Genomic DNA, 19,346 nt, shown 5'->3' with positions numbered 1-19,346 from the left:
TTTTTATTCCTTTTCTGATCATTCGTGCTTGCTTTCCTCGTTTCTCGTTTCTGCTTTTTCCCTTTCCCCTCTTTTCCCCTCAGTCTTCCCCTCTCAGTATGCATTGTTGGCATCATCGTCAATTAGCACAAACCACAATATTGGTGTTTATTTCCCTCTGTTTCCCCTCTTCCCCCATCTATCTCGCCCCTTTTTTCTTTCTCCCTATTTGCTTTAATTTCTCTTCCCCTCTTTCGCCTATTTTGTTCGTGCGTTTGTTTGTGTTGATTTTCCTGTTTTTTTTTCTCGTTTCCCCTCATTTATTTCCTCTTTCTATTATTTCCTTTATCAAGTTCTTTATTCCTTTTTTCCTTTTCTTCCATTCATTCTTAATTTTTGTTTTTTCCTTCCTTCCTTCCTTCCTTCCTTCGCTTCTCTTTACTCTCCCATTTCTTATTTTTCCTTTGTTTATTTGATTTCTTGCTGTTTCCTTCCTTCTTTCTTTCTCCTATTTCATATTCTTTCTTCCTTCTTTTATTTGATCTCTCTCTCTCTCTCTCTCTCTCTCTCTCTCTCTCTCTCTCTCTCTCTCTCTCTCTCTCTCTCTCTCTCTCTCTCTCTCTCTCTCTCTCTCTCTCTCTCTCTCTCTCTCTCTCTCTCTCTCTCTCTCTCTCTCTCTCTCTCTCTCTCTCTCTCTCTCTCTCTCACGATTTTCCTCTTCTGTCACCTCATTGTTTTCTCTTTATTGTTCTCTCTCACTCTCTCTCTCTCTCTCTCTCTCTCTCTCTCTCTCTCTCTCTCTCTCTCTCTCTCTCTCTCTCTCTCTCTCTCTCTCTCCAATATGGTGTGGTGTGGAGTGGTGTAGCTGTCTTGTGTGGTGGTGGTGGTGGTAGTGGTAGTGTCAGGTGGATGTGTTCTCGAGTTCCCCTTTCACCTCCTCCTCCTCCTCCTCCTCCTCCTCCTCCTCCTCCTCCTCCTCCTCCTCCTCCTCCTCCTCCTCCTCCTCCTCCTCCTGCCGCCATCTTGACCTTGGCCACTGTCAGGGTCACCTCTCCTCCTCCTTCTCCTATTCACATTCCTCCCTTTTTCTTATCTCCCCTTCTTTCATTTCCTGCTTTTCTCTCTTCCTGTTTCTCCCTTCCCCTTCTCTTCCCTTCCTATCGTATCTCCTTACTCCCTTTTCCTCTCTTCCATCTTGTTTCTTTCACTCCTCCATGTTTCCTTTGCTTTTTTCTTCTTTCCCCATTCACTCTCCTCTCTTACCCTAACGCTCTTCCCTCTCCTCCCGATAACACACACACACACACACACACACACACACACACACACACACACACACACACACACACACACACACACACAGCGAAGACACGCCCACACTCCCACACACTGCGCTTCTCTCCGCTTCACCACCACCACCACCACCACCACCACCACCACTTTGCTATCTGCCTAATCTTCTAATTAACCACAGTAAAGAGACACATTTCACCACACTCCCCGCCGCAGGAAATTTTTAAGCACTACTACTACTACTACTACTACTACTACTACTACTACTACTACTACTACTACTACTATCGAAAATGCAAGTCCATAAATATTTTTCCCTCTATTATTAAGCATAGATAAGTGTCCTCTCTTTTATCTCCTGTTATCTTCCTCCTCCTCCTCCTCCTCCTCCTCTTTGGATTCGTCGCACGTTTCTCCAATTTATCAATATTCATCACATTTTTGGTCGTATTTCATCCCTTTTATCAATTTTCTCTCCACTTTCTCTCTTCCCTCTTCTCTCACACTCCTCTTCCTCTCAATCTTCCAATTTTTAGCTCCTCCCCTCATCTCACTCTTTCCCTTCTCTTCTCTCCCTTTTTCTGATTACTTTTTTTTTTCCCATTCCTCCTCCTCCTCCTCCTCCTCCTCCTCGTGCCGGTAAAATTATGCAAGCATGAGGTAGCTCACACACACACACACACACACACACACACACACACACACACACACACACACACACACACACACACACACGTATCGTTGATGAGAAAAGGAAGTCAATATTCAGATATCATACTTCCTCCTCCTCCTCCTCCTCGTCATGCACTCCAGCTGCTCCATAAGTTAATAGTGAGATATTTATGGTGGTGGTGAAGAGGAGGAAGAAGCAGCAGCAAGTTAGTGTGGTGGTGATGGTGGTGGTATCCTGCAGAAGGCGTGGTGGTGGTGGTAGTGGTGGTGGGCGTCCCTTAGCGTGTTTGGGTGGTGTTTGGGGACCACTGATGGGGAAGTGACGTGGGGAGGAAGTGGAGAGAGGGAGAGGGTGGGTGGGTGGGTGTTGGGGAAGGTTGCGTGTGGAAGTGGGAGGTGGAGGAAGGAAGGGAGGGATGGAAGGAAGGAGAAGTGGAAGAAAGAACAGGTGGAGGAAAGGAAGGAAAGGATAAAAGGCAAGGAGAGATGGAGTTTCTATTTAAATGGTTTGAATATAGACCAAATATCAACTTAGTATTTCTCTCTCTCTCTCTCTCTCTCTCTCTCTCTCTCTCTCTCTCTCTCTCTCTCTCTCTCTCTCTCTCTCTCTCTCTCTCTCTCTCTCTCTCTCAGGTAACTTCTGTAATTAGCTTCATAGTCCTCGTTTGTAATTTGTGGTGAGAAAAATAAGTTAGTAATGGCTGTCTTTTAGTTAACGTACACTTATTTCTCGTGTGTGTGTGTGTGTGTGTGTGTGTTAGTGGGTGTTGGTGGGTGTGTGGTGGTTTGTTCATTCGTTGTTCCATTAGTGTGATTTGTTCATGAAGATATCCCTATTATTTTTTCATGGTTTCTCTTTAAATGGGGGAGAAAAAGGACCGAACGGTGTACATTTATTTATTTATTATTTTTTTCCTAAACTGCAACAAATTAAGAAAACGAAAGTTACACAACACTAAAGGAAAAAAAAAATTCCAAACTACATCATAAAAAAAACGAAAATCACAACACTAAAGAAAAAAAAAAAAAAAAAAAAAAAAAAAGAAATGACAAAATTCCACGTAAACGTATTCTTTACACTAACAATGAAATCAAAGCTTCAGGTGTATTGATTATCGTGCACACCTCGTAATTAGTGTACAGGTGAACGCGGCGCCGTGATTATACATACAGACAGACAGACGGACGCGCAAATGGATTGATGGATGGAACTGGCGGCGAGACGTTGTTTTTGTTGACAGGCGGAAGGAGGAAAGAGAAAGAGACACTGTACCGGGTTTCAGAGTCACTGCATCCTTTCACTGTTAGCTGCTTCAGTACTGGGATACATTTTTACACTGAGATTTGTGTACGATTTTACGATTTTATTGACGCTAGGAAGGATCTATGGAGGTCAGAAGATTAATGGCTACAGTCTTCACTATTTTAATCCCGTCAGTACTGGGACACATTTTTACTTTGAAATTTGTGTACGATTATACCATTTTATTAACATTACAAAGGTTCTATGGAGGTCGGAAGATTAATGGCCACAGTCTTCTCTATTTTCAACCTCCACAAAAGTGTCTGAAGCTGTATAAAATCACCAAATATGAAGCAGAATGAATTTGGAAACGCGGCCTGGTACTGAAGGAGTTGATGTTGATGATGTTCATATTTAACCCTCTAATTCCAGTGAGTGTCTTGTACCTTTTATTGAAGTAGTTATTTATTTTATTATATGAGAACTGCCTTAAAATGAAAGAGCTGTGTATTGTGTATAGTATATCAAGTGTATTTTCTTTATGATCTCAAGGTAAGAATAGAGTAATTTTGGTGTTTATTATTGTTCTGTATCTGAAAGTGTGGTGTTTTAAGATTTTAAGTTAGAATAGACTGAATTGGTATATTTCAAGAAGCCACCTGGATTTTAAAGGGTTCAAGGACACTAACTATTCTCAAGCAAGTCTGAGGATTAGTTACTCAAAGCATCAATGATTTTAGAGTGATTTAAGGTGTTTTTTTTTAGTCATTTTTGTAATTTTGGTACCTAGTTTTCTTACACACACACACACACACACACACACACACACACACACACACACACACACACACACACACACACACACACACACACACACACACTTTGCATAGGACACTCCATAACCACCTGTGTGTGAATGCATGTATATATGTATGTAGGTATACAGGTAAAGATTTCCAATACCTGGACGGCAGCGCGAGTTTCCCAATAGTGCAGTATACTGGACAACACTGCTGCTAGATATCTATATACATGACTATTCCATACACGTGGCTGTTGGCTGTCCACACCTGGCCGTCCTTTAGTATCAGTGGCGGTAGAGTTGCGAACACTTGGTAGCTTGTATTGTTATCGGTGTTGTTTAGTTCTCTCCTCCAGTAGTGTTAGTTTTCCACGTTTTCTAAAATTGTCAGTGGATCAGAGCGCCTGTGTAGGATTAGAGGACAAAGAAACAGATGTACGGTGAAGGGAAGAGCAGAAGCACTGACGTAGGATGAGACGACACAAACATGTAACGTGAAGGGGAGAGCAGAAACACTGAAGTAGGATGAAGGGGAAAGAAATACTGATGCAAGGTGAAGGGGAGAACAGAAACACTGACGTAGGGTGAAAAGTAGAGTAGAAACATCATGTAGGGTGAAGGAGAGCAGCAACACTGATGTAGGGTGAGGGGTAGAGCAGTAACTCTGATATAGGATGAAGGCTAGAGCAGAATCACTGATATAAGATGATAGGGGCGCAACCAGTGAGAATTGAGCAGTGTTAAATGAGTTATACCTCGATAGATGGATAGACAAGCAGTGTGGTTTGAGATGAGAGGTATGGTGTGGAATCATGAACAATTATTAGATCAGATTAGCCTTTTCTCTAATTAAAGTTTTGTTGCCCTTGCCCGGTTTTCCCCTCTTACATAACCCCCCCCGCATTTTGAAGTTGAAGTATAAACATAGTCTAATTTTGTGAATAATTAATTTCTTGTAATCTGAGGACAAAATGAGTCTGGATTCAGTAATTCTATCAAACTATCAAAATTTAGCAAGAAGACAGCGATCCTTGAGCAGCCTAGTCTGATAATGACGATGTCTCATAACGCGGCACATTTGACCATGTAAACAGAGCTTCAGCCTGATGATTATTAACCCCTCCTCCCTCCATCCCGCCCTCCCTGACTTATCCCCGCCAAGTTAATGAAGGCAGGGCTGCCAGGTATACAGGTGCGTCGCAGCGCCACCTATCAGCCTTACCTGCCATCTCATTAAGGTGTAGGATGTGCGTGCCTCATATTTCATCAACCCTTTCTCTGGTATTGACACCGGCTCTTGCTGCATTAGACATCAGGCGAGTTACTGCGCTGAAATGTTGCTATAGGCACTGAAAGACGCGATTTAGTGTGATGGTTTTGTTATTTGAAGTGATGTAAGTTTACTCGCTTCTTCCCAGGTTTTAGGAAAGGTTGTCTGGAAATGGGATTCATTTAAGTGTGGCAGTGTGCAGGTGTGAGTCTCGATTAGTTTATATCAGGATGTAGAAAAGTTGTCTGGAAATACTATTCATGCAAGTGTGGCAGTGTACAGGTGTGGCAATCTATACAGGTGTACATGTGTGACTGTATAGAAGTGGTTGAGTTCAGGTGTGGCTGAGTTCAGGTGTGGCAGTGAGCAGGTGTGGATGGGTAAGCCTGAGTGAAAGTCCCTTAACCTTATGAAATTGTACTGTAAACTTGCTAAATATCAGTGTTATTGGATTTCGGGGAAGGTTAGGTAGAATTCAAAAGGTTAATATAGGTGTAGAACAATAGAAGCTTGGGAAATTATGCCTTAAACTTGCCAGGATAAGTGCTGTTAAACTTTATGGAAGGTTATCTAGAATTGAAAGGGTTAATGCAGGTGTAGGACAACAGAAATAAAACCTTACACTTTTAATCAACATTGAAATCCAACCTGACACATTCCTAACATTTAAACCCCATGCTAACACCAAATACACAATACTTACCAATCAAACCTTAATCACCACTGTTAACGTGACTCTGAAAACGGTACGATTCCTCCTGCAGCGCCTCCTTCCGTCCATAAGTTACCATATCCATGTTCCAATTGATGTACTTTTCGCGCCACGTACTTACCGCATTCCCTGTTTCCTCCGTGGATTTGTTTTGGCATCCTCCAGCAGGCCGGTACCACAAGAAGCCCCTGAAGAAGATCCAGAAGAAACCAAAGTGCAAACAGCCAAAGAAGGGAAGGAAGTATGTGGGTGAGTACCGAGAGAGTTTGTAGCAGTGAATGAGAGGCACCTGTTGGCTTTGTGCTTTGTTTTGGTTCTCCTACCTGTGTGTGTGTGTGTGTGTGTGTGTGTGTGTGTGTGTGTGTGTGTGTGTTAAGAGGAAAGATGACAAAAAGGGAGAAAGAGGAGAGGAAAAGGATGTTAATGAGAGAGAGAAGAGAGAGAGAGCGAGAGCGAGCGCAGAAAGGTCATAGCACACTTTCTTGCAGACTTGACCTTTCCTTCCTCTTCAAATAGTGCTTGTTTTCTCTCTCTCTCTCTCTCTCTCTCTCTCTCTCTCTCTCTCTCTCTCTCTCTCTCTCTCTCTCTCTCTCTCTCTCTCTCATTTAGCTTCCCCTCTTCCTTTTGTCTCATTTCCCCTCATTCTTTACTTCTGGACCAATCTTCATTCGTAATTCTTTCTATCTTTATTTACATCCTTATTATTCCCCTCATCATCCCTCATATCCTTCCTTCCCCTCGTTTCTCCTTGTATCCATTCCCCTCTCAAGGTCTCCAGTGTCTATATATTTTGATAAGCATTCCTGTTTACTCTCCAATCCCCTCATTTCCCCTCATGGGCCTCCGTCTCCCTCTACTGGGCCCATATGAGACACCTGCTTCCTCTCTGCTTACTTCCCTTTCCCCTCTGGTATCTCTTCCTTCACTGCCTCTTTTCTCCCCTCACTTTCCCCTCAGATGCTTACTACAGCTCTGCTTCCATTTTCCCCTCTGGTATTTTTCCTTCTCTTCCTTCACAGCCTCCTTTTCCCCTCACCTCACCTTCTCTCTTCTCCCCTCACCCCCTCCCCTCTCTCGCCACAATAAGCCTACACAGCGATGCACTCAAGGCCTATACAGTCATTTCCGACCACATGTTCCCCTCAGGCTCCCCTCTTCCCTCCCTGGTAGGCCTAAGCTCTCCTCGAATTAAGGGCTTTATTTATTTCCTGTTATTGATCTTGTTTCCTGTTCAGTTTTTTCATTTCTTTTTCCTCTTGTTTTCCTTCCTGTTTTTCTTATTCCTTTTTTTCCCCCATTTTCCTTTGTTTTTCTGCTACTACTACTACTACTACTACTACTACTACTACTACTATTCTCTGGAAGGAAACAATGCATGACCTTGGAAGAGCCAATGACAAACAGAGGAAGGCATTCAGTGCGCAGAGAGAGAGAGAGAGAGAGAGAGAGAGAGAGAGAGAGAGAGAGAGTATTCCAGTATGTATGTCTCCCTGCTTTGTGGTGTGCTCCTTTATGCTCCCCCAGCGCCATCTTGCCGCCGCTGTGTCAACTACAAACAACGCATTCGCTGCTCTTTTGTTTTTTCCCCATTTGTTTGTTGGTGTTTATGAAGCGGCAGTGTTTACTTTGTGGTATTACTGTATGTGACTTCGTTTTGTTTTTGTTGCTGTTATCACTACTCTAATATTTTGTACTTTTCTCTGTATTGCCTTTGTTTTGTTTATACGTTTGTTTTTAGTTTTTTTTCGTGTTTTTTTATCTTACGTGTCTGGAATTACATGTCTCGCTGTCTGTTTTCTTGTATTTTTAGTTCCTAGTTGTTAATTTTGGAAGAGCAAGGTAATCTTTTGTCTGGTAGCGTCTGGAAGGAAGAGGAGGTCTCTGGGAGCGGAGGAGGAAAGACGGGAAAGAGGAGGTTTGGGAGGAGCCGTCTGGCCACCCAAGGTCATCCCTCCTTTCCCCTCTTTCCCCTCATCCTCCTCTCCCTCCCCCTCATCCTCTTCGTCGCTCCTCTTTATCCTCCTCCTCGTTGCCCCTCCCCTTCTCTAACCTCATCCTTCTCCCTCCCTTTGTCCGTCCATCCCCCCCTCCCTCCTCCACACCCTTGGTTCCTTTCCCCTCATCCTCCTCCCTCCTCCCTCCCCTCCAATCCTCTGACGTCATGGCCTCGTCTGGGTCGCCGGCAGGTCACTGACACACACACACACACACACACACACACACACACACACACAGACAGGTATTCCAGTCAAGATGTATGTTTGATTACTTTCCTATTGTTCTGTGTTGACAAGAAAATGCATCTTTTATTTGTTTTGGTTATTGAGGTTTATTTACTTTGTGTGCGTGTGTGGATGGAGAGTGAGTCAGTGTTGCTGTGTTGCATGAACTGCGCAACATTCGGCACCGTTCTGTCTTCATTTCCGTATTTTTTTAAGTTTCCTTATCGTATCTCTTATCTCGAGCAACATCCACCTTTTTTTTTTATATACATTTTTTGCGTTTTACTAGTCCTTGTCCGTGGTATTTGGTTTTCTCACACTTTTCCTTTGTTTGTAATTTTTTTTTGCACTACATAACCTCAGCATGGCACCAGAATTTCAGCCAATCAATCATGCTGCAATATTTATCTCATCTTTCACTTCATCCTTCCCCTTCGTCTCCCATCTTACTCATCCATCATCCTTCTCCTCCTCCTCCTCCTCCTCCTGATCTTTCAATGAAAAATTTCCCTTTTATCAGCACATCAATCATTCCCATCCTCTCTTCCTCCCCATCCACACACTCCATCGCCCCTTCCATTCGCCGGCTGTCATACACTTATCCATCTTATCCACACTTAATATTCCATCCACGTAATAAGATAGCATCCACTTCACTCGCGTTGCATCTTTCATCTCATACCCACTGCATTCCACTTCACGCCTCCCAGTGCATTCCTCCACCTTTCATGTCGCTCATTTCACACCATTCCATCACGTCATTTTAGCTCACTTCACTCCACTCTATCACATCACTCTACTTGCCCTTAGTCCTCTCCATACTAGAACATTCCTTCGCATTATTCCTCATCCCATATCACCTGTGCATATCTCAGCCTAGTGCATCCCACACCTGCCTAACTCTCACCTCTCCTTCAGCCACTGAGATCAGGTGCGAAGAGAAGTCTCGCGGTGGCATGTGCTACGAGGTGATCCTGGCCGAGCCCTCCGCCGACAAGCCCACTCCCCCGAGCACCTCCCCCCGCCCCAAGAGCATGACGGCTGAGGAGATCGAACAGAAGCTCCTGCAGGCTGAGGAACGCAGGAAGGTATGTCTGGTGTAGTGTAGTGTTGTGTTCTGCTGGTGCGCCTTAACTGTTGCGGCGCCATATTTCAATCAATCTTCTGCTGGTGTTTATTGTGCGTCTCACGCCTGAAGACTAGTGCTAATGGTCCTACTTGTACTGCTGCTACTGCTACTGCTATTACTACTGCTGATAATGATGATAATAGTAGCAGTTACTTATAAATGACAGTCTTAACAGTTAAATGGTGAAAGTAATCGTATTGTTAGTTACTACTACTAATAATAATGATAATAGAAGTTCTAGATAATAGTAACAGTTAAATGATGAATGTGTGAGTGTGTGTAAGTAACCGTATTGTTGGCTGCTACTACTATAAAAGCTGAAAAGATCATTAACAGTAATATAGTGATAAAAATGTGGTCTTAGTTGGTCACTACTACCACTAGATAGCTAAAATGGTACCATCACAACTGCTTTTATGACCGCCAACTTTAATCTTTCTGTCCTTCACTGAGAAATAATAAAACATGAGCGTTGGCAAGTGCATTAAATTAGCACAGCATTAACGGTTAAACTTTCCTTTCTTTTTATGGGGGCAGTTTGTGGAGGTAATTACACGCTGGCATCACTTGAGCTTCATCTAATCACCTTAATCATGCACAGCACGAGGCCAGAGGGATGCTCGTTAAATTAGGCTGATGCCCCAAGATTAGTTTTCTCTATCTCCCACACGAGGAAAGGAAAGCTGAAAGTTGGAGCTATGCAGGGAAAAATTGGGTGTTAGGTTGTGTTGCATGGAAGTTTCCTGTTCTCTTTTCACTTTTACTGTAATGTATTCCTTTCTCAGGTTTTCCCCTATATCACTTACACTAGTTTTTTCTCTTCTTTCTCTTCACTTCTCTTTTCTCAAGTCAAAGCATCCTCCTTTCTTGACTTCGTTTTGATCATCGTATAAAAACTCGCTTTCCTTTTTGCAAGGCCCTTCCTCTCAACAAAAACCACTCTATCACCACTGTCAGTATGCTTTCCACTTTGCTTCTCCCTCATCCACTTCAATTAATTGCTTTTTTTTTTTTTTTTTTTTCTTTTTCAATCTTTCCTCTTGTCTCATTTTTTTCCCTTCCCATCCATTTTCTTTCCCCCCCCAATCCTAGTCTTGCCAACACTGTCCTTCCTATGCACTTCACCTTATCACCAAACACGCCTGTACTTCACCACACATTCTCTTGCCAACACCGCCCTTCCTATGCACTTCCCCTCATCACCAAACGCTCCTGTACTTTACTGCTCACTGTCATCCCGCCCACAGTCCATGGAGGCTTCCCGGCTGGCCAGCGTTGGGGAGCGCATGACAAGGCTTGAGGAGGCCAGTCGCAAGCGTGAGGAGAACACCGCTGCCTTCATTGCCGCCACACAGGCTGCTCTTGAAGATAAGCTGGACACCACCACCAACAACCGTGAAGCTTACCTCAACGGACTGCGCGCCAAGCTTTCCGATCACGTAAGTCTGATCTTGGCATTGATCAGGGTCTTTTCCATTCTAGTTATGTTAAATTTCTGGTTGATATTCGTCTGGCTCTTGGAATTGGGATATTTTTTATGCTGTTTATTTCCTTCATTTATTTTATTACTGTTTCCTTTAAAGTGATGACTGTTTGAACTCAAGCATTGTTCCTTTTTTTTTCCAGTTTGTATTTCCATGTTGTCAGTTTGTATTTGCTTCTTGCATCTGTGATCTCTATTCTCTGATAACCTTTGAAAAAAAAATACAAAATGAACATACGACTGAAGGAAACTTTACCCTGGGCTTCATCAGTTTACACACACACACACACACACACACACACACACACACACACACACACACACACACACACACACACACACACACACGGAAAAAAAAAAGACTATGAACCATACATAACTCATCTGTGTGTGTTTGTGTTTCATTACTTGACCTGTACCTCCCCTTTGCAGCTGAACAACGTTGATGGCGTTCGCAAACAACTGGAGGCCCAGACCAATGATCTCCGCCAGACCATTGAGGATAAGCTGAGGTCTGCTGAGGAAAACAGGACTGAGAACCTTGGCAAGATGCTGGAGAAACTGAAGGAGCATGTAAGTGTTGACTGGTGGTGGTGGTGATGGTGCTTGGTGGGTGATAATGTTTGAAAGGTAATAAACCACTGTTATTTTATTAAAGTGGAGTACTTGTATTAGGCAATGGAGGAATGAGAAAGCTGTCACATTTTACTGTCCTATGTTATCTATCCATTCCTGGTCTACCCTTTCTAATGCCGGCTATCCATGTTCTAATCCATCTATCCATTCCTTGTCTGCTCTTTCTAATGTTGATTATCCATGCTCCTAATCCATCTATCCTTTCTCATGTTGACTATCTGTGCTCACATAATCCATCTATCCATTCTTGTCTACCCTTCCTCACCTAATCCATCTATCCATCCCTATCTTGACATTGACAGGGATGATGGAACATGACATTTGGGTGATTTTTAGATTTTTGTTGGTTTTATTTTTGACAACCGGAACTGCATCACCCCAGGGCACTGCATGACAGGTTTGAGCCACATGTTGGTGAGGTCTCCAGGGAAATGGGCTTCAAAACAGGCCAGATGCAACAGAGGGTGTGAAATATGAGTGAGCTAATTTGAACTGTCTAAGAGGTGCTGTTGATTGTGTTAGGTCAGAGTATGAACTATCTTTGGGTATGTAGAGAGTATGACAAGTAAAGTGTTAGATAATAGTAATGTAAATAGATTAAAGTTTTGTTTATGGTGTGGATGAAACAGTTAGGGAAGTGAGGAAGGCTTAGCTGGAGTTTTCTCCCATCCAAGGTATTCTTTCTTGACCTTCCTGTCCTATTTTCGGTCACACATTGCTATATCCTACTGAAAGTGTATAACAACATCTCAACATTTTCCATTCATACACAGTAGTTACTTTCTTTTTGCCTTTCTATTCTTCCCTTGGTCACAAAGCTTTAACTATCTTTCATAAACTCCTACATGACTTTCCATTTCCTGCTGGAGGTTTATAACTTCTGTACATCCTCTATTCACTTACCTCACAAATACATGCATACTTTAACACACCCACATCACAGTAGGAGGACCATCTGTTCCCCCCTCCATTCACTTATAAATACATGCACATCTTAACACTTTCACATCCTGGCAGGAGGACTATGCTCAGAAGGTGCGTCTGGGACATGAGGAGGCCATCAGGCAGCTTGAGGAGAGGATCCAGGCGAAGATTGCTGTGGCTACCAACAAGCGCGAGTCCGAGATTCTCAAGAAACTGGAGACCCTTAGGGAACATGTAAGTGGCTCTCCATGTGTGTTGTAGTACTGTGTTGGGAAAGGTCAGTGTTGTGATGTTCATGTTGTGTATGGTAAGTCTATGGAGATCAGTGTTGTGGTGCTAGTGATGTTTCTGGTCAGTCTCTGGGTTTGTGCTTTGTCTGTTTCCTACAGTGTGGTGGTGAAGTGGTGTTAACTGTACAGAATTTGAGACAGGTGATTCAGTTTATCTTAGTCCTTTGTTTTCTACTGTGCAGTGATTAAAGTGAGTTTTGTGGTTGTGCAGTGTGTGTAGGCATTGTTTGATGGAGTGAGTACTGTTAGCTCTTTGTTGGGTTGCATTGTGATGGCCTGTGTTGTCTCTCTGGCATGTGTCTTTGTTACATTCAGGTCTATTTCCTCACACCTGTTAAAGCTACAGTGTCAGATGGCAGTGTTGTCTATCAAGGTTGTGTTGCAATATTCCTCCCATTTGTTTTGTCTAGTGTGTAAATCAGGCCAGCTTTAATGTGGAAAGTTTCAACATTATATAGTGGAGGATTCTTGCTGCCTTGGTCTGTTGGTTCCTGTAGTAGTATCAGGCTTGGTGGTGGTGGTGATGCTTCTACCTTATGAGTTAGTGGAAATAGTTTAGTAGCAACTTCTCAAAATTTTTACTGGTTTTCTAAAGGTCATGTTTTTCTTACAGTTGATGTTGTGTGTTTTTTAATTTATCAGGTGCTTATTTCTTTTATTTGCTTTGTGTGATGTTGATTGTTTATCAGTGTGTGTGTGTGTGTGTTTGTGTGTGAACATTGCATGATTTGGGTATGGAATTACTGTGGTGTGAAAAGCACATTTTGAATCAACATTTTATTTACCTGTTATAAGTTTCATGAATTTTGCACATAACTTTTGAGTTTCCTTAATTTTCCAACTTTGCACACTTTTGATTTGAGTTTGTTTTACTCAGTTTTAATTGTGTTAACTTTGAGTTTTGAGAGTTTCATTTAACCTCACGAGTTGGATTGATGCACCACTCAAGTGTTTTGAGTTACCACCTTCTCCTAATTCCCCTGAACACCCCATCCCTCCCTTGGCACTGGTACGCTCCCCACGGCAGTCCAACAAGATCACCGAGGCGCAGGAACTCATCAACCGGAGACAGGAGGAGGCCAAGCAGCAGAGGGCGCAGGAGGTGGCCGCCAAGGAGGAGCGCATCAAGAAGATCCAGGATGAGAAGGAGGCCAAGAGGCAAGAGTTGACCAAAGAAATCACTGAAAAGCTTGAGCTGGTACAAGAAAACAAGAACAAGGAAGAGGAGGAAATCAAGAAGAAGGCGATGGAGAAGCTGCAGAAGTTGGAGATTGCCGACCGTAACCGCCTGGAGCTGGCAGAGAAGGCGAGGAAGGCGTTAGAGGAACATGTGAGTGAGGGAGGCACACCAGCCCTTCATCATCTGGTCTTTGCCGCTGTTGCTCTTGATACCATTGGATGCGGGTCACAGAACGTGGCTGCTTCCTGCTCGCTCTTCTGCTCTCTTGGCTTGGAGGGATGGACTTGTTTCTGTTTTGATGCTGCAGAATTGTGTTACTGGAGTTGATGCTTTCTTTACTTGGCATTTGTCTTGGTTTTAAATTCAGTTTAAAGAGAATTCTTAAGTTCAGTTTCTTTAATATTGTTTAATCATTATAGATTATTAGTTTTTCCATATTTGGAGTCTTCAGTATATCCGTACTTGAAAAATGCTTATCTTACTTAATTTTTTTTTTTTTTTTTTTTTTTTTGTTGTTGATTTTAAAATGACTCATTCTTTAACAAGACAGAGTGCCTTGCAGTACGACTGTGGGTGTGTGGGCTTCTAGTCTGGCCCCATGAGTGTGTGGCACAGATGTGTGTGTATGTGTGTGTGTGCCAGTGTTGGTGTGAGGTTTAACACAGTGCCGTCTGTTTCAGGATCGCCGTGCCGAGATGGTGCGAGCCAACAAGGAGCGCATCATGGCAGCTGAGAAGCAGGATGCTGCCTCTTCTGGCTAAGCCCTCATCCTGCCTCTCCACTCCCTGCCCCACCCCGCCCCAGCCTTCCCCACATCCCCTTCAGCCCCACACCCAGGAAACCCCCAACCACTGCTACCACAGGATGGCCAGAGCTATCGGGGCTGTGCTGGGCTAATCCCCACCCCCTCCTCACTCCTCCCATGGCCAGTCCTGTCCCCTTCCTCCCCTTACTTATAGTCACGTTATTACCCGTTAACTAGGAACCGAGAGCATTTGGGTGACCGAAGATGCTGTTCTTCCCTCCACTGCTCAAGAGTCTTGAGCAAGCTGCAGCCATAGTTACCAAGCCCCAGGGACGAGTATTTAGTCTCGCCTCCCTGGGTTTCTCCGCAGATTTGGTGTTCCCCTGAAGCTAACCAGCCCCTTGTGTAATTTGCCTTCTGATAGGTTCACCGTGAATCTGGTGTTAAGCCACATGCAATGATGTTCGCTTCTACATGAGATGCCTGTGTGCGCTCGGCTTGGCAGCACGGCGACGGCGGCACGTCGTCACCGGCCCCGCCGGGCCACGAGTGATAGCTAATGTTAAGGGTGATCATGTCTAGGTACATACTCTTGCCTCTTACTGCCAGTTTTATAAGTTTGGACGTCTCTGTCGCACGTCTCTGGGGGTGACAAGAGTGGGCTGAGTGCCGTGTCCTGATGGTAGGCACCCTTGAGCACCGGAGTGGAGGGCGAGGGCTTGGGCTGGGCTGGGCCAGGCAGGAGTGGAGAGAGAGAGAGATAGGCCATGCCCACCTCCTCCTTCCCTCCCTCCCTCCTAACGCAACAACACTTCTTCCTCAGACCTGTCCACACTGCCTTCCGCTCTCCTGTGTTTGTGGCATCTTGCCCATAGCGCCTCTGCAATAGTTCCATTGTTGTACATCGGTGTCCTTGACCTCCCTACGGTTTCCGATATCGTGATATTCTCAATTAAATATTTAACGTTAAGATTCTTGTGATCTGTCTTTAGTTCTTAAGGATTTTTCTAGCCAAGATCAAAACTGAAAGACTGTATTGTGAGACTGCCTTGTATCACTCCCAGTACAGATTTTAGTTTTAATCTTTGTACATTGTGTAAAAATGTTTTAGTTAGCTAAAAGGAAAGAATGAATCAAATTTGAAAGCTTTTTTGCAACAGCAGGCAGTTACATAACTATTTTATTTGGATTTTAAAGTCTAAGGATTGCATTTAGCATAACATTTAAGATAAGCACCGTACATTATTGTATGTGCATGGAAGTTTGGCAAAACTAAAACCACTCATTTATGACAAGTTATTTTTAGGGAGAATGATGAAAGCTCTGGAATATATCAAGTGGTCACACCCAAGAATGACTGTTTTTGTTCCCACATTACCCAATAAGTGATCTCCTACACCTGCCCACCACTACCACACCACACCACCACCACACCATTACCACAGCCATGACAGCCGCCGCCCTCACCCCAGGCAGGCGGCTTGTCAATCCAATTATTAGACTAGTTTTTATGGGTATTTTGATAATCATGGCTGATCCTCAAGCTGCATGGGGGACGTTGGAGGTGGGGTGATGTAACCAAAGAGATACTGCAGCCAGATCAGCCTAGAGGCACACTAGCCGTCTGAACACCAAAGGAAAATGGCAGGAGAAGGAAGCTGGAGTGACGGGTTTTGCTGCAGTCACTCGTACCATCACTTTCCCTTCTCCTCCTACTCCTCCTCCTACCCATGAATAGGATACAAGAAGGGGTCCACCACCTGAAATAGACATCAACTGGTATGAAGAGTTAAAAAAAATAATGTACTTTTTGATTTGCATAGTGGAAGTTTTTATCGTTCTTTTCACGGCTTGTGGCCAGTTTGATTCTTAAAATCTTTATCGTTTTATTTGCGTGTCTGCCTCTTCGTTTTGCGTTTGTGTTTTGTTCTGTGGCAAGGCAAGGCAAGGTTGCTGGAATGAGAGGACTGAAGGGAAGAGACTTGTTCTGGGGCGTCTCGTCTTAATTTTTATTGATGGATCACATTACGGACTCTCTAATTACTACCACTTGCGTTCTGAAAAGGCGGCCGGCATGGAAGTATACTTGTCGGTGCTGCTCTCCTGTCCATCCATACAAGTAACTAAAAAGGTGCACATTCCCTCCTCTGGAGCTGACTTGGAAGTTGGTCGTTCCAGTTTGTTCTCAGGCTCTTGGTAAGGGAGTGACTTGAAAGATAAAAGGTACTCTTGTCCTACCTATTGGCTTGTGTGCGTTGGGGAGTGACTGCTCGTCTCTGTCCATCGCATTGCTGTCTTGTTTCCTGCGTGATGAGATGATGGGACTTGACTGCACTGGATTAAGTCCATTGGATAAAAAGAAAAAAGTGAACTAAATTTTTCTTTTAATTTTCTTGGAGTATGGCAGATTTTTTAGATTTTTTGATGATGGTAAGAGGTTTTTAAAGGTACTTCTGTTCTTGGGTGATGATTGACGTTTTAGTTTTTCCCCCCAAACCACACCACAAAAAAAGAGCACAAATTGCCCGTGAACCCAATGGAAGTGGTAGGAAATGAGAAATGTTTGAATGGCCATGATGGTAAATTTATCCAGTTGTTCCAGAAGCTTCCCCCAAGCCTGGTTTGTGAAGGAGTGCAGCAAGGTTTTCAGTTAGTCATAACCTTTTAATTGAAGCTCTATTTTTGCATACCAATATTTGTATGTGTTCGCATTCGCGGTATGGTATATTCCACATCAATAGTGCTTAAATAAATGGTAGTCATTATTTGGTTCTTTCTTTACCATTTATGTTGTGTAGATGAGAGGGCATTGAGTAACACGTACACACTCGTGCAGCTCGGTGACTTCATTAACAACCTGTGTGTTTGAGTGTCTTTTAATTATCACTGCTCTTCCATCCTGTGAGTGCAAGACTAAAACGAGAAAACACGTCTGACTTGAGTAACTTGCAATTTACTCCTAAACTTTAATATTAGACATATATAACATTACTGGTCACAAAGTTATAATACAACCGAGTGGCTAACTTACAAATAACAGCTTACTACGAACTTCTATGACTGAAACTTGCTGTCTTAATTACATGACTGCTGAGAACTCGCCAAGTACTGTGTGAAGCAGGCGAGGGAGGAATGGGATGACAGGCCATTAGAAAGATTGTGGGGAAGGGCAGTACCGTAAGTGGATGGAACTAAGTTGCAGTGGCCAGCAAAAACAATGAAAGAGGAGTTAGGTAACGGAAGTAACACGAGGAGGGAAGATGGAGCCTTCTCATCCAAGTAGTAGTGGCCAACATCACTGAGAAAGGAGTTGGTAGAGTAACGGACGAAACAAAGGGAGATGGAACCTGTCAGTCTTCTCATCCAAGTTGTAGTGGCCAACAACATCCCTGAAAGAAGAAATAAGTAGAGTAACGGAATTAACAAAGGAGGGAGATGGGGCCTATCAGTCTTCTCATGGACATAAAAACGTGTATATGAAGAGATAAAAGATTGAAATGAACAATGAATGAAAATGTGTAAGCCTGCCCACATTTTTCCTTGCTGGTTAGTTTTAGTGTAGTGCAGTATTGCCACAATTCTGCAGTGTTACCCGTGTCTGGACCCCTGGGCCCTGACATGACTTCACTGTTTGCTCATTACGGTCTCATTCTCTCCTGAAGGTGCTGTGGTCGCATTCTCTAGCGGTGCGGCGTTTGAATTCCAAGGCATTAATTTGAGAGGCTGCGGTGGAAGTTATTGGAATTCTCAAGGGTGTTTTGTGTTTTCCTGTAATAATCTAGCATTTATTCTGCGTCATTAATGATGAAAAAAATATAAACTACAAGTACATATTCGACTCTCTGTGGTCTTTGAAATGAGTCCTTATCAGATCCGAACAAAGCGTTGCAAAATACGCGCAGAGTTTTTGGGAAAAAAAAAAGTCCAATAACCTTAATAACCACGTTTACGCCCCTTTATCTTTATCACCGCGTAATAATCCACGCTACACGGGCTACATAACGAGCGTTGGGTGCGTGGGACTGGGAGGGCAAGTCGGCATGTGGGTGACATCCGTACAGCAGGCAGGCGGCGGCACCAATGTTCTCCCACGAGCGGTAGCGGTGCCGCGCCTTTCCGTCACGCGAGGCGGGGTGAGGCGCAGCCCACTTTGGCACCGCGACCCACTTACTGAACTTACCTCACACTCTCCTCCTCCTCCTAGTCCCCTATTTTGAAACCCTTTGTTCAGTCGTAAGGATTATTTTGAAAGGTCACGTAAATCTGGATTCTCGTGACTGTCTTTTCTTTCATTGGTGACGAAGGAGTTGTGTTTGATCGCTAGTTACAAAAAAAAAAAAAATAAATAAATAAATAAAAATAACATCCTTGAAAAACCACAGTAACTTCCAATCGACTGTGTTAAAAATAGTGAAGATTATAAGTAATTCTCATATATTTCATCTTATTTATTTATCCAATTATTTATTCATTTGGTAGAGGAGGGAGAAGAGGGACACTGTGGGGGTGGTAGTAGTGATGACGCCCGTGTCCATAAACGCCTCTCCTCACTACAACTTTCCAAGGCCACAGAGATCACTAGCCGAATTTTTAAGACAGTTTCTCCTTTCAGTAAGCTAGAAATCTTGCTAGTTCATCACCAGAACCGTAAAAATACCCTTGAAAACACGAGTATCTTCAACTGGAGCCTTTGGAAAGTAGTGATGGTGAGAGAGCAAAGCGTTTCAGAATACGGGCCTGTGGTTGCTGGTCGAGGTATTAATAGC

General features: G+C 43.5%; 1 protein-coding gene across 3 annotated transcripts in view; it reads left to right on the top strand.

Annotated features, from left to right (window-relative positions):
* Positions 1–17,345, top strand: part of LOC123509380 (stress response protein NST1-like) — a 56,918-nt gene extending 39,573 nt beyond the window's left edge. Inside the window, exons 3-9 of one of the 3 annotated variants that reach the window (XM_045263653.1) lie at positions 6,140–6,220; positions 9,112–9,281; positions 10,570–10,761; positions 11,238–11,378; positions 12,459–12,599; positions 13,683–13,985; positions 14,516–17,345. In XM_045263653.1, the coding sequence (XP_045119588.1) occupies positions 6,140–6,220; positions 9,112–9,281; positions 10,570–10,761; positions 11,238–11,378; positions 12,459–12,599; positions 13,683–13,985; positions 14,516–14,596 (1,109 nt within the window). In that variant the 3' untranslated portion in view covers positions 14,597–17,345. Of the gene's footprint in view, positions 1–6,136; positions 6,221–9,111; positions 9,282–10,569; positions 10,762–11,237; positions 11,379–12,458; positions 12,600–13,682; positions 13,986–14,515 lie in introns of all 3 variants that reach the window. The other 2 variants (XM_045263652.1, XM_045263654.1) reach the window with 2 other exon arrangements.
* The last annotated feature ends 2,001 nt before the right edge of the window (positions 17,346–19,346 follow it).

The sequence above is a fragment of the Portunus trituberculatus genome, chromosome 27 (genome assembly GCF_017591435.1).
Source record: "Portunus trituberculatus isolate SZX2019 chromosome 27, ASM1759143v1, whole genome shotgun sequence".
Taxonomy (NCBI): Eukaryota; Metazoa; Arthropoda; class Malacostraca; order Decapoda; family Portunidae; genus Portunus; species Portunus trituberculatus.
The sequence above is the reverse complement of the archived record's forward strand: the minus strand, read 5'-3'. Positions and strand labels throughout refer to the sequence as shown.